The 15,464-nt window shown below is 42.8% G+C and overlaps 1 protein-coding gene across 2 annotated transcripts; it reads left to right on the top strand.

Annotated features, from left to right (window-relative positions):
* The first annotated feature begins 10,228 nt into the window (after positions 1 to 10,228).
* Positions 10,229 to 15,020, top strand: ostm1 (osteoclastogenesis associated transmembrane protein 1). 2 transcript variants are annotated; one of them, XM_071547364.1, is made up of 6 exons: positions 10,229 to 10,669; positions 11,067 to 11,181; positions 11,845 to 11,942; positions 12,038 to 12,148; positions 12,391 to 12,556; positions 13,693 to 15,020. In XM_071547364.1, exons 1-6 carry the CDS (start codon positions 10,295 to 10,297, stop codon positions 13,746 to 13,748), a joined length of 921 nt encoding a protein of 306 aa, XP_071403465.1. In that variant the 5' UTR covers positions 10,229 to 10,294; the 3' UTR covers positions 13,749 to 15,020. The 2 variants fall into 2 exon arrangements, with proteins under 2 accessions (XP_071403465.1, XP_071403464.1); XM_071547363.1 differs by having other exon boundaries at positions 12,035 to 12,148.
* The last annotated feature ends 444 nt before the right edge of the window (positions 15,021 to 15,464 follow it).

The raw sequence follows: 15,464 nt of genomic DNA, 5'->3' as shown, positions 1-15,464 counted from the left end.
CACTCATGTAGGGTTGACTGGATAATAATACTGATATGTGCTGCTGTTGATGCAGGACTCTGTTGTACAAAAGATTCTGGTCTCCAAGGGATTTCCTATGAAATATATACGGATAAAGGATAAAGGTAGAATGAGTATAAAGAGGCAGTTATGGGTTCTGATATCTGTAACAGCCATACACACAGATGAGAGAGTGAGAGAGAGAGAGAGAGAGAGAGAGAGATTAGTAGAATATACATTAGATGGGTTCTTCCTCATGATAGACAATTAATGTCTAACTGATTGCACAATATCAAGCTGATATCAAAGCTCTTACTTGAGTAAATTGAAAAAGATGCAAATTTAATTGACAGTGTGCCTACATTTTTTTTATTGTCAAACACACAACATTGTAAAAAAGACATACAGCAAGTGTCCATCTATTGCTAGTTAGAAGGAATTTGATTGAAGCGGGCTGTATTCTGGGAGATTTTGCAAATATAAGTGGATGTTTCTCATCTATTCAGTAGTCCAGTATTCCTAGAAGTTCATTCAAATTAATCTATGGTTTAAGAGCTTGAGCAAACAGCTACTTTTAGTCAACACTGTGTAAAGTAAAACTCTCAAAGTTAAGTCAAACAGTTTTTCTTTACCGTTAGGCATTGATTTCCAAATTAAGTGGATTCCGACACTACTGGATTAGAAATGAAACTGTTTTCCGGCTGGTTTCATAATGAGTCATTTCAGATTCTCTGGAGTTACTTCAGCTCGATCTGACGGGAAATTAGTGTGCGAGTGATGTAATATTTGCAACTGGCCAGTTATGAGGGTAAAATGAATGACTTTAAGTTCAGACTACTTAAACTGTTGGCTGGACGTCATTCGGCAAGTTGGTTTGATGAGCATGCTTTAACAGTGCATGCACACACACACACACACACACACACACACACACCAAATGAATGATTTTATGCTCAAACAACTTAAAAATTGACTAGACTTCATTAGACAAGTTGTTTTGATGAGCAAGGTTTTACAGTACACACACACACACACACACACACACACAAACAAATACACACACACATAGACACAATATCTCACACACACACATATACATGCTCTCTCTCTCACACACACACACACACACACACACACACCGTCTGAATGCGTGTCTCTAAGCAGCAGCAGTCTGAGCGGCGGTCGCGGCCGTCGGATAGATTAGCCACAGAATGGCTGTCATCAGCTCCCTCCACAGCCACGTTGCCTCCGCTCACACTTCACCTGGAGTCACTCTGACACTCATTCTGCTGCAGGCTGCTCTCTGTGGACCAGACACTTTTCAGCAGTCAGTCGTGGTTCAGCCGTGGTTTTCCTTAACGTCGTCCCTCCGGCTCCACGGGTCAGGTTCAACGGTCACGGTCTGGGGTCACCGTTTCCCCCCTCGGGGTCCCTGCAGCACCGGAGCTGTCACCAGGAGCCTCACACTCACCTCATGGGTCTTAATACACACACAGGCAGACAGACACCCATGGGACTGCAGTCAGCTAAACTAGTGCCGTTACTTCTCTGGTGCTGCATTAATAGAATCAGGATATGTGACCTTTGCTGTATTCAGACTGGTTTGTGATGTATGAGATATAGCTCTTTGGAGGTTTTTCGGTACCAGATTTAATGCAAGTCCTGATGTGGGTCAGTGTGTATGAGCGTATACCTATGTGTGTGTGTGTGTGTGTGTGTGTGTGTGTGTGTCAGGTGTTGTGCATTGATGAGTGTGTCACATTTGAGGGTGAGTGCAGATGACTGTATTATTGTGTTATCTCTAAGTTCTGTTTGTATCACACTTGACCAACATATAATTTTCCTGAAGGAATATCTTCAGTTTACATTATATCTTGTACTGGTGTATAGGCACCGCAGGATGGTTGGTGATTGTGGCTCAACATAACGAAACTCAGGACAACACAGCTGTAATTTTGCTATAAAATGTAAGTGAATGCAAGTGAGGAGAGGTTACTCCAGATTCTTCAATGAATGTCAAGTTAATTGTGTATACATACAAATCCCCATCTAACTATAATAACACAAACGGACAAAATACTGTAAAAAATTCTATCACACTTTTGAATTAACAGATTTTTCTCACATTCAGAGGGGCCTTCGGGGACTTTGCAAATATTTCCTTTTGAGTGTGAAGACTAGACTACACCGGAATACATTAATTCAAAAATGAATGAAGTTTCAAATAAGCTTCATGAACCATTTTATTCTGTCATTTTTAGCATTTCTTCTTGGAAACCGCTTAGCTTGATACTCACTTTTTGTTTCCCAAACTACCTCGGTTTTATTAAGAGTACAGCAGTAAATTACACAATGAATGTGTTAATCACTGCACTTATGCAAAGTATGCAGTATACAAGTAAAATACTGCAAAAAAAATGAATTTAGATTTCTGCTTTTTTTGCATGTTGGCTGTGTATCTCTTCAGTGTGAAATAAAGGACATGACAGTGACGGAGTGCCAGAGTGTTGTGTGCTATGTGGAGGCCTTTGGTTGGTTTAGTTGTGCTGCAGGACTGTTTTTTACCCTTGGGAGATAAGGATGAGGAGTGATGAAAGCGGCTGGGAGACATGGGCTCCTTTAGAACCGCCCAAACAATGATAAAGGCAAAGAGGCACTTATTTTTTTCTTCCCCTTCTTATATTCACCACATTTTCTCAATCATCCGCCCCGCCACCCGGCAGCTCGGTGCTTTTCCCATCCTCAAATTCCCTCAGAGTTTCAGATGCTAACAATTCCACAATGCCCAGATGCTGTCCTTTCGCCCTTTACCCCCCTCAACCCAGAGCTATCATTCATAACCTTTCTGTGGAGCTGGGAGTGAAAGAGGTGGGATAAGGGAGAGAGAGGGGGAGCGGAGAGCAACATGGCAGCTTATTTAGAAGACTTCCTTTATTGGAACATGTGCAAGCAGTTCACTCACAAAGGACTTAAATAGGATATTTTCTGTTCCCTATAGTTGCTTTCCCCTTTTAAGTGCCGAGGCAAAAAAAGTAAGTTTACAACTCCCTCCTCAATGGGGGCTCTTCACTCTCAGGTTGCGGGGACCTGAGTGACCTAGGAAAGTTAATTAGGAGGCGAACAAAGAGCGAGCTGGAGCAGAATGCCTCGCCTCTCCTCCAGCCAAAGATGTCATCCATTAATTAGGAAAATCTTTAAGGTGGCCTTATTGAATTTACAGAAAGCCCCGCGGTTGGCGGGCAACAGTTTTTTGATCAAGCCCTGACTCAAACAATGCCTTTCTGGGGGTTAAAAAAGAAGAAGAAGGGAGGAGATTGGTAGTAGGAGAAGAGAGAGAGAGAGAGGGGGGAGAAAAAGAAACGTATGGGTTTGCAGTGCAGTACAGTTTAATGGTGGAGGGGGTGGGGGGGCTCGCCGATTGTGACAGCTCAGATTCACATGGGTATGGGGGGCATAGTTTGGGGATGATGTCATGCAAAGGCAACCTGGGGGCTTGGGAAGCAGGGAGGAGGGGGGCGGTGAGCTGGAGCCACAGGGGCCACTCAAAGTTAACATCGCTGCCTGCATCTGGGCCAAGTCCCTTTCTTCTGACCCAGGAGAGGCTTTCCTGAGCGCCAAGCCCTCCACCACTCCTCCCACAGCTCGCTTTAAAGCTAACCCCTCGCTAACTGACTAGCTAACTGCCCTTTCTTCCCTGTCTAACTGCCTATTCTCCCCCGGCCCACTATGAATAACATCGCCTGAGCTGTAATGGAGTTCTTGTGTTTTTAAACCCTTTGCCTATTTAAGTATCAGCAATTTTTTTCCACTTTGTGTCAATATTTTATAGTTAAATCCAGGATTGACAATACAAGGCATATGGGACATAACATTTAATTGAAGAACAGTTATATCTGCCTTTTACACCTGTCACAGATTTGGTGCACAACCCTATTTTTGGTGAACAAAAGTGGCTCTGATTTCAGTTATCAGAATTCTGAATCAGACAATTATCATTTCAATCACTCCTGCTTCAGGATCCTGTTGCCATCCCTCTCCATTCATTTACAAATGTTATGACATTTGCAGGAGCAATAGGTTTATGCAACTTCCACTCCTTCTAACTTTATGCCAAGAGCAGGCAGCCTGCTTAAAGTGACACTTCACTTCAGCAGAACACTTTCACTTTTCAGATGGCCACAGCAGTCTTTAGCTGCCCCGGGGATCTGCATTCTCATCTTGCATTTAGTTTCTTTTTTCCCACTCTGATTACTGATAATTGGAAAATGACTTCTTTGGCATTGCAATCATGGATGCAGAACAAAATGAGTAGACAGTGCTGTCTTCCATACATTGTTAGATTGCTAAAAAAGTGAAAATATCTTAACTTTGGTAGTGGCGTTGATGTGGTGTTGGTAGCGCTGCACTGCAAAAATATTCATCTTAACAAATAATTTAGTTTAGCTTAAAATCTTGTTGAAATAGTTCAAATAATTGGCAATGGGGTGAGACACTTGTTTCCAATGTAGTCTCACTTTTTTCACCTTTTCCCTGAAAAAAGTATCAAATTCCACTCCACTAGTGTCAAGTTAATGTCACTTACGTAATAAGAGAATAACCTTGCACCAAGCTGATTTGCACTGGGAAACAATCTCACCCATTGACTTTTTCCCTGTAAATGACTTAAAACCTAAAACTTAAAATTGATATTTTTTGCAGTGTGCTGCACCATAATGATGATAAATGATGGTTTGATTTGTGGAATGGAGTTTTCCCACCTTTTTAGCACAAATCTTTATGATGGAAAGTCATATCAAGTAAGCAGCCTTATATCAAATTGGGGTAGGTTATGAGAAGGGAGTAATTTGGTGGGGGGAGGGGGGGCATAAATCAATGCTTTTCTGAAAATCGAATTCATCTTTGTTTATATTGGTGGCTGTTTTCCTTATGATTGGGTCATAGATTACCCACCTTTTTTTATTTGCCATTACATCACTGCAGCAAATCGCTTCACTAACACAGCAGTAAGGCATAGCTGCAGAAAGTCACATGCATGTTCACGCTATATGCTGGCGTGCTGTCCTGTCCTGTCCCTGCGTCTCCCGGGTCGGACAGACGTGAACCCCTCACCCCACCCCCGCCTGAGGGCTAATAGGAGGGGAGGGCCTATGTGTTTTGTTGCTTGTCAGAAACAATCACTCCCCGGGCCATTACATTTACAGCACGTCGTGCTTTAATTGCTGTAACGCACTGAGCTCTGAGAGGGGGAAGATGGCTCTGAGAGGCCGAGAGAGAGAAACCACTCTCACAAAATTGCTCTTCAGGGAGAGAGAGAAAAAAAGTTGAGAGTTAACCACTAACAAGGAGTTGTAAAGGAGGTCTGGGCTGGTCCAATGCAGTCAAAAAGAAAAACCTGGATGCGAATTTTGGCGCTGTAAAGTGACAGAACAGAATGGGGTTTCGGTGGTGTCCGTTTGGTAGTTTTTCCAACACGTAGGCCTACGATTAAAGTGAATAACAACTTTATTTATAGTGCGCCCTGCACCGCCCCCACCCCGCTCTTGTCCTCCATCCCGGCCCACCCGTCCTCTCTGTTCTGTTTGGGCACTGGAGGTTGTCAGTCGGGGTTTATGTCCAGTTCACTGGAGCTGAAAGAAGTCAGCTTCGTGTCTTGTTATGAAACAAGACGTCTCTGCCTCTCGGGAGCGATGAGAGGTGGTGTGGGTGAGCAGGGAGCGGGACCGGCCCCGAGGGGCGACCAGCAGTGAGGAAGTCAAAGCGGCTTTTGTGTCGCTTCTGCCGGCTGCGTGTTTGGTAATTATCCCGTCTATATGGGCGCAGACTGGGCTTTCCAGGAGAGATCCAGCCCGACCGGCCCACGGAAGAGTGCACAACACACCGTCAACAAAGATTAACTTCTCACAGCGCCGCCGAGATGCCTGATTGGGGGAGACAAGGCAAATACACGAAGCCTCTCTTGTGTGAAGTGCCACCGATGGGCAGATCGCTGCAGTCAAACACGCTGCGCTGTTGCTTTTACTCTCATTCTGACACCTGTAGAGCTGACGTCAAGCAACCACCACCACCTTCATCATCATCATCATCAATCATCATCAGCATCATTTTCACCATCCTCCTCCTCATCACCATCACCATGCATCCTTATCATCATCATCATCATCATCATCACCACATTATCATTATCATCATAATTTTCACTATCACCATCCTCCTCCTCCTCATCGTCATCATCATCATCCTCATTATCATCACCATCCTCACCATGCACCACTGCCATCATCATCATCATCTTCATCATCATCATCATCATCATCAAATAATTAGCCTTTATTTCACCATCATCTTCATCATCATCATCATCATAATTTTCACCATCCTCACCTCCATCATCATAATCATCATTTTCACCATCATCATCATCGTCGTCATCATCATTCAGGCTATAGGCTATGCGTCACTCTGCTGACAGTGGCCTATACACGATAAAAATGAAACCTTTATTATATTTTTTCCAACAATATCATACCAAAAAAAAAATCTATTCCCCACGGCCCACTTTTAATCCAAGTTTCTTAAATTTAGCAATTACTCTCTGGGAAGCGATTTGAAGAGCATCCGTTTCTTCCATTAAAAGTCCCTCATTGAAACCCGACTCAGATCACTCCTTTTCAAAGGCGCAGAATGGGCCTGCCTTGATCCGCATCAATTGTCATCCCGGGGCTCAGGGGCACTTCGGCGGCCAGTATAGCGGGCGAAGTCAGGGCTAATCCCTGGAAAAGGGGGGAATCACGGGAGAGGAGAAAAGCAACAATAACCAAGTCAAGCGTACAAAATGAAAGCGAAATCTCTATTATCACTCCCTGCGATTCCCAGCAAAGTGGTGAAAATCAGGGTTAGTTTGTGATTCGAGTCAGACGCGCGGGGAAGAATATGGGGTCCCCGCGGGTTGGGAGACTCACACGACGAAAAGGGCAATATTCCCGAGAAAGGGAGAAGGAGAAAGCCCCTCTCCCATCCCGACATAACCATTAAATGCAGTCTGACTTTATGTTGTATAGAGAGGGGGAAACAAGAAAAGAGGCACAGTTCTCTGATGAAAGAATGAGGTTTTTGGCGGATTAGGGACGGCCCGAAGGATGAAGAATAACTTCTGCATAACTTTACAGCTATTTTCTCTCCCCACGCCTGTAAGAGCCAAGTTTAAGGCTGAACCGGTTTGAGTTAACCCCTTTGTGAGGGTCCAGTTTCACATTTTCTCAAGGTTTAGCAATGGAACGGCTCATATCGCACAGCATAAAACGCAGGACAATTTAGGGCAAATAAATCGTTATTATGACTTTATGTTCATGGTTTGGAAAGCAGTTAATGTCGGAAAAAAATCAAATTCAATTGAAAATACCCTACAACTTTTTGCAAAATTGTTGGACTCTTTTTGGAAAAGTTTTTTTTAAAGCTTTCACAGGCTAAATCCCTTGTTCTCTGTCTCTGTATAACCTGTCCTATTTTTTGTTCTTTCACATTCATCAATACTATAGCTCTCTTTCAGCCAGGCATAATTCATCATTTCTTCCCTGGCCATTGAATAAATCTCATGTGCCAAATCATGAGGAGGTTCTTGGACCGAGTCTTGCCATCTCTCTCCTGAAGGGCTCTCATCATCACCATCATCTAATTTGTGAGCCTAATTAGTGATTTTTGTCCTCTTGGTTTCTCTATCTATCACATGCTAATGAAGTCATTTGTTGCCATCTGAAAATAACGGTCATCTCAAATAATGATATGCCGATTTTTTTTTTTTTTTACATGGTTCTCTGCTGATTAGCCTGTGGTGGGAAGGGAACCAAAACTTAGTGAATAATCTGCTCAGTGCGGGCTGAGCCTCACCTATAGGCCTATAACTGGGATAAAATGTCAGTTTTATTGTCGCATGCGTAATTAAAAAAAAAAGACTAATAACATTATATGCACCTCAAGAATAATAATAATAATAATAATAATGATAATAATGTTAATTTCAAGGGCAAATTGTTTCATCTTTTTGGTGACAATGTTAAAAGCTATAGGTCCAACCGATGGACATCCATATAGCTGCAGGGGGAAAAAAAGATTATGAGGCAGAAGATTGTGAGGGTTTAGGTTGTAATCATTTCTTTTTTTCTCAGATATCCAGACTGGGAAAAAAAACATAAAGGGATGAGACACATCTGAACAATTAGGTGAACTCTGGACAGGAAAAGAAGAGTTAATGAGCTGCCGGTGCCGTGAGCTGAGAGAGGAGCATTAGGGGCCAGAATCCAGATAAAAAAAAACCCGGCATATTTACCGCGAGACTGGCGCGCAGGCATTAGAATAGGCCCCTAATGCCGCGCGCATTTTCTCCCCCCTTATTTTCATTAGGCTCTGATGACTGCGGAATTGATGCGGCCTGCAAGTTATCAAGAGCCACTAATTTCACATTAAAGACCATTGACTGCGGTGGCTTGATTCGAGGGGGTTTTTGACAATTATCACAATCAGGATTGGAGCCCAAATCGTTTACCTTGACTCCGTGATTATTTGCTCGGAGCCAAGCGCACATTGCAAAATTGTATGGTGTCAAAAACTGGTAAATAATGAGGAGACCAGGAGGAGCAGCGAGGCTGTATCTCCATACTGAGCCTCTCAGCACACGGTCACACTCTCATGTTCACACACACATGCACACACACACACACACACACACACACGCGCACACACACACACACACACACGCACACACGCACACACACACACACACACACACATGCACACACTCATTATGAGTGAAACTACAACCCCTCCCCATCCCCACCTCTCTCTCTCTCTCTCTCTCTCTCTGTCTGTCTGTCTGTCTCTCTCCCTCTCTCTCACACATGCACATGCACAGACACACACACACAAAAATAGGCTTAACTCTCCTAGTTGTCCAATAGCACCAACTTTTTAATGCTTTTTGGATGATTTAACTTGTGTTTGCAGAAACGTGACAGATATATGATAGATAGATAGAAATTGTTTTAGTGCAACAGTTCCAATATATACAGCTCTGTAGTATGCTATATTTCACACACTGATCAGGCCTGGAGTATGCATAAAATCCCCCCAAAAACCCCAAAACACACACACACAACCAGAGAGGAGGAAGAAGCAGAGGTCTCACTTGGCCCTTATTTCTGAGTATCAAAAATGCTACCAGTCTTCTCTCAATGCCACCTGCCAATTGCACAAAAACTAAAATTAACGTTCTCATCCAGAGCTAAAATGTATGTTTTTGTGATATTTGAGAAAATCCCATATTGGCATCAAAGTATGAAGTCGTGCGCACAACATCCTATTGTGTGCACATGTTGTATAAAATGTTAACAGTGAATATGTAAAGTCAGTACAGCATCAGCAACCTCTTCTCAGAGTCATGGTGTTGGACTAGAAAGTCCAGAACATCTCAGGCAGGGAGTTTCTACCTGAAGCAAATCTTGATCAATTAATCTATTCATTATTTATCTGAAGTCTGATTAAGCTTTTTTTTTTCTTTAAACAACAAAATATTAGGCTAATTAAACTAAATAAATCAATCCAAACAAGTAAATTCAAGTAGCCTAATTATGGAAAGTAGTTGAACCATCAGGTGCCCATGCTGTGGCAAATCAAGGCTTTGAAATAGTCATTGTTTTCTTTTGCAGCCATTCCTTGGCTTTGTACAGATAGACCAGCATTTTTATTATTATTACTATTATTAGTTGTATTTTATTATTATTATTATTATTATTATTATTATTATTATTATTATTATTATTAGGCTATTATCAGGCAATTATTATTTTTGAGTGATTCATCTTCTAAAACAGTGATTCTCAACATTTTTCATATCAAGGACCCCTAATTTAGTCCACATTTGATGAGATTTTGTCTCTCAGACCCAAATCTGAGAATATTTTTATTGCTAGATATGATTTTGTCCAGAATTCCATGACTATCTGTATTGTAGGTAGAGAGATAACAGTGAAACTATGTCATTCTCCTACATTATCTAATTGTGTGTAATTGTCCGGGGACCACCCCTAGTGGTCCCCGGACCCTACGTTGAGAACCACTGTTCTAAAACATAGACAGTCTTTGGGACAGCTCAACTCCCCACTACTATCTTGATAACGCTGCTATGCAGGCTACTCTCGCGAGATCCCAGCCTATCACATGATCGCCAGAGAGAAAACCAGGAAGTGATGGGTTGTTTAGAGTAAAAGAAGCGGAGTAAACGCCTTCATCTCCGTTTTTAAGCATGTCTCTCCGTAAAATCAGCGCGTTGTTGACTGTGTTGGTGATAAACATTTCCGCTCCGGCGTCCAGCGACGGCGCAAACCCCGCGGCTCCAGACTCGGTGGAGAAACTGAACCAAATCCCTGCTGTTGTGGTCGAGTCGCCTGTATTCAAGCCTGCTGCGGACTCCTACTTCTCCCTCAACTTGCTGTCTGCGTTTCCAGAAGACCTGGAGGTCAGCGACTATTGCACTGATCTGCTGCACATCTTTGGACAGCGCTATGTCGCTTATGTGAACTGCCTGGTGCCCGCTGCGCGACCTGTCAAAGTGTGCCAGAGCTGCTTCGCCAGTTATGGCAGCCTAATGGAAATCTATACGAACATCTCATCAGACCAGGTAAACGCCGAAAACAAAGTCATTTTCAGTGTTTTAGTTTGCTTTTGCAGTGTTTTGTGTACTGCGTGCAGTAAGGAGTTGGCCTAGTTTAGTTCACGCGCCCTCGCCCCGTGCGTCACGAGTCTTGTGATGTGACTGTCTGGCTAACAGCGGTGCCGAATTTGAGGAAATGATGGATCACACGACTGTGATCTGCTTGACCTGCTTAAAACGGCAAGCAGAACAACATTTTAGCTTGTTTAGCTCATCTGCTGCACAAGATGACCTAAAAATCCCATAAATATGGTGAGATTAGACTGTTGTACATCTACATATTTGGCTTATTATAGCCAGATGTGTCTGTATGACAACCTAATGAATGGATTTAAGGTTCTTAAGTCTGCCTGTGTGTCTTCAGATGGGTCCTGGTAATGTGAGCTGCAGGGACAGCCTTCTGCGCAGTGATCGGCTGATGCTGGTTTACCTGCTGTACAACAACCTGATGGATATATGGACCACATCAGGCTGCACGTGTAAGTGTCCTGACTGCAGGGATTTAAAGCACTCGATAGTCATTTGAAAGTAGGAAGTTGTGTGGCATTCTTTTTACAGACACACACACACACACACACACACACACACACACACACACACAGGTATGCATGTCACCAAAGAGGTCAGAGCTCAACCAGAAGCGGGGTTCAGTGTTTTGCTTGAGCATGTTGCAGAGATCAAACCTGTGACTTTTGGGTTATGGGATAGTTTCTCCAGCCATCAGGCTGCCCTAAATATGAGCCATATCAGTCTGTGATATTATCTCTGCAGATTGCATCAAATTGGCATATCACCAAATTATTCTTTGGAACCCCAAATTGTGATGATTCATGAGCATGAGTCACTCGGATCAAAGTTACTTGGATTCCTTCCCGCATCCCTTTCTCTGACATTTAGCAATATGCTGGATTTGATGTAATGATCCATTGTGCTGTTAAACAAGAGTAATTGCCTAGGGACAAACCTGGCTTGGATCTTAGATCAAAAGGGGGGTGGGTGAAAGCAAGACTGTCATTGGGGTTACCAAGGCGACACCTTCAGAAGTCAAATACTATCAGAGAGCAGTATCCAAACTAATTTCACTCCAAGTAAATGAATAAATTGGCCTAACTGACTAAATGCTTTGATTTCCTGTTGTGAAGACTGTGTTGCCAACGGATTCCAGAGCCTGACCAATGACACGCTGTACTTCATGTCCGCTCTCAACCAATCTCTCGCCTGCTTTGAGAAGTATCAGCAGGTAGGTCATAAAATTGGGTGATCTATCTATCTCACATGTATCTATGTTCAGAAGTTAACTATGAGTATTGCTCTTTTTGCCCTTTTTCAAAGCAGGGAAACCACTCGGAGCTGTGCAAGGAGTGTAAAAACACATATAGAAGTCTGAATGAGCTGTACGGCCGCATGGAGAAGAATAACACTCTGTGTATTGACACAGAGGATGCGGTATGTATCAGTAGCAGAGAATTACCACACACTTCTTTACTGCACCCCCTGGAGGACTCTACAGACATTAAAGGGGAACTATTCAGAAGTGTTTACACCAACCGTTTTAGGCTGGTGAACCTATAATGTGGTCAGAAAACGTCTTCGACCCAGCAGTTAAAACATAACCAAATTGGTGGTCCCTCCGTTGTGGTCATCTAAGCTGAAGTTTTTGTTGGGTTTGGCACCTCGCCTTGTTTCAGATGAATGTGACCCGCAGACTGTGGAGTAAGAGTTTCAATTGTTCCTTCCCCCGAGAGGAGACGGTTCCTGTCATCGCTGTGTCCAGCTTCATGCTCTTTCTGCCCATCATCTTCTACTTGAGCAGCTTCCTTCACTCGGAACAAAAGAAACGCAAGCTCATACACCGTGAGTAACCAGCTTAATTCGCCCATTGTCGCACGGAGAGATTTTTTGACAGGGTTTTTTTTGAGGGTTTGTGGGTCTTTGGGTGGAGGGGGCTCGCCTGACTGTGATATCGCGGTTTGGCTGGGATTGGGGGGGTGGGGGGGGTCCTAGGTTGATCTGAAGCAAAGTGGGGCTGCGTCCTGCAAACCTCTGGACAAGACGAGGCTGAGGGATTTTTTTGGGTGGCGGATGAGGGTTGTCTTGAAGGGTCAAGGAGGCCAGGGGGTTGCGAGAAGGACAGGGAGGATTTTAGGACGGGGGAGGGGATTGGTTGTTAAGTCTAGAACTAATGGTTTACCATGGTCAAGGGCATGTTGCTTTGTTTTGGCTTTGGTCCTTCAGACAACGTGCAAAAGTAAAACTCAATGTGTAGCTATGATGAATGTCTGCTTAAAGGTAAGGGGGTTTCTTGTAAGGTATTGATATTTTACCTAGAACATTTTGATATTTCAGTATGCTTACCTGGTGTAACTTTTTTAACTATCAACTTCCATCATCACTTGCCTTCAAGAGTGTGTATTCACCATGAACATCTGGGTTTTTTCTCTGACTCTAAATGAAAAAAAATGCAAATTCCAGTACACAAAGCGAAATATTACTTTTGTCAATCCACTTCCACAACATACTTTGAGTCGTTTCTGCAGATGAGATGTATAGTATTAGGGATGCAACGATATGCTTATATCACAGTACGATTTGATACGCGATATGGAGTTCATGATTCGATACAACCACGATAAGTTGTAATAAATAAAACTTCAATGACAACAAAGTCTGACTGTGAAGAATTATGTTCATTTCTGAGCCACAAATCTTTCTAGCAGTGGCATTGTCTTGCTAGAATGTAAAACAACAATTTAAAAATGTCATTACAAAGTGCAAATACTATAATTTGGATGGAGAGCTTGTGAAACTGTGATGGGCAAGCCATCTCATTTATGATTACTACAGCAGAATAAAATGGAGCTAATATCGCGATTCATTTTTCTGCCCTACAATACCTATTGTCACACTTTTTTATTGCGATATATTGAATTTCGATGTATTGTCCCATCCCTACATAGTATGTAATAATAATGTTAATTCTCTCTCTGCAGCCAAGCGAGCCAAGTCCAACACCAGTCTGATGAACATTCAGGACAAGTTCAGCTGAGTGGGGAGACGGGCAAAGACTGAAACGGAGGAGGACACATCAGGGCCTGCGTCCTTCCCACCTTCCCCTCCCTCTGTTAAATCCCTCTATACTGGAAGAAAAGTTGACTCCTCACCCTGTTGTGCCTGCGCTTTGACCGACGCCCATGAATACAGAGACTCAACAGGAGCTTTCTCTATCGGCTTCAGGAGGCTCTGACACCAATCAGACATTCAGAGGACCTCAACATCAAAGCCGATAAAATAATTATTTCACTGAAGCTGAAATGTACTGGAACTGCAATGCACAAAATGGAATTTGGGCACTGTTAAAATTTGCTTTCATACACACAAAACCCTGTTCTCACATTAGTAAAGTGGTGTCGGTGCACTTTAGTAAGTAATTAAACGGAAAGATTCTGCAGAATTCAGGTTTTTCTCAGCTTCTCCGCAAAAAATACCACAGAAAGTCAATGGAATTTGGTTTGGGTCTGCCATAATTAAAGATCTGCTTCGTTTCAGGGGAAGATATGCAGAATTAAAAACCCCTGTGTTAATGTCTATGAGGCAGGCCCTGTGTTGGAATGAAAATGCACTGTATAACTACATTTATAACTACTCATCTAGCTTGGATATCTTTTTATATTGCTGCATCATGGTTTGTAGTTCTGGATCTCCTCCCTTGACTGTTTCTCCTGGTTAACAAACCTGATGTGGTTCAGCGCATCCTGCAGTCCGCAACATATCACTAGACAGAGTGAGTGGCTTGAATGTGGAGTCGGTTGTGTGTGTGTGTGTGTGTGTGTGTGTGTGTGTGTGTGCGCGTGTGCTATTTATCTCTACCCGGGTTGAGAAATGGGTTTTCTGTCTCTAATGTATGTCCAGAAGAGAGCAGCAAACAGGAAGCACTTGATGTCCATTAGTGGTGACATGTATCTGCTGTAAGAAGGGGGGGTGCACATCAGGAGGGGGGGGAGAAAAGAAGAAAAGTAAATAAATAAAGAAATGGCACATAGAGCACTCCAGAGTACGACACTGTGATGTTACCTGTTTTCCAGTCAGTGTTATTTTTTTTTTGTGTGTGCATAAGGCTTTTCAAGTATTTTTTTTGGTCCTTTTCCACTGATGTTTAACTTAATTTGTTAAGGCTTTCAAACCTCTCATTACATTTGTGTGATTTAAAGTGAACAAATTACATTGTTGAATTGAAGAATTATTACAAGGGGTTTTTAAAGCAGTTTTGCTGTTGAGTAAATTACATAAATCTTCATTTTGAACGCATATACCCAAATAAATGTTTTTATGTCAGAAAGTTGAAAGTGGCAGATGGCTTATTTTAACCAACACCAAAGTTGAAGATGACTTAGTTTATTTAATCAGAGATGGTGGAAATTAAAATCTCTCAATCTCTCAATTTACAAGACTTTTTTTTATTATTTCAGAGGTTTAAATTCCCTTTATAAAAACCCAGAGCGACTTGTTGCTGAAAAGGAGACCAAGACTGTGACTGCAATTACAATACGGCCAGTGAGCCCATTTCGTGCTGTGGTTAAAGAAGCCGGTTCCTCACACAGGCGAGGCCCTTGTTTTCAGGTGACGTGGCCTTGTCGTTCTCGCAACGAGGCCGGGGCTTTTCCTCCGTCATTAGCAGCTAATCTAAATGTGGGATAAAGATACTTGGCCGAATAATCGCAGCAACACATCCGTTAAACTCCCTTGGCTTTTTGGTCTTATGGAG

Source organism: Centroberyx affinis, unplaced genomic scaffold (genome assembly GCF_046629955.1).
Source record: "Centroberyx affinis isolate AG114_WGS23_722 - 3 ecotype Tasmania unplaced genomic scaffold, CSIRO-AGI_Caff_v1 ptg005848l_1, whole genome shotgun sequence".
Classification (NCBI taxonomy): Eukaryota; Metazoa; Chordata; class Actinopteri; order Beryciformes; family Berycidae; genus Centroberyx; species Centroberyx affinis.
The sequence above is the reverse complement of the archived record's forward strand: the minus strand, read 5'-3'. Positions and strand labels throughout refer to the sequence as shown.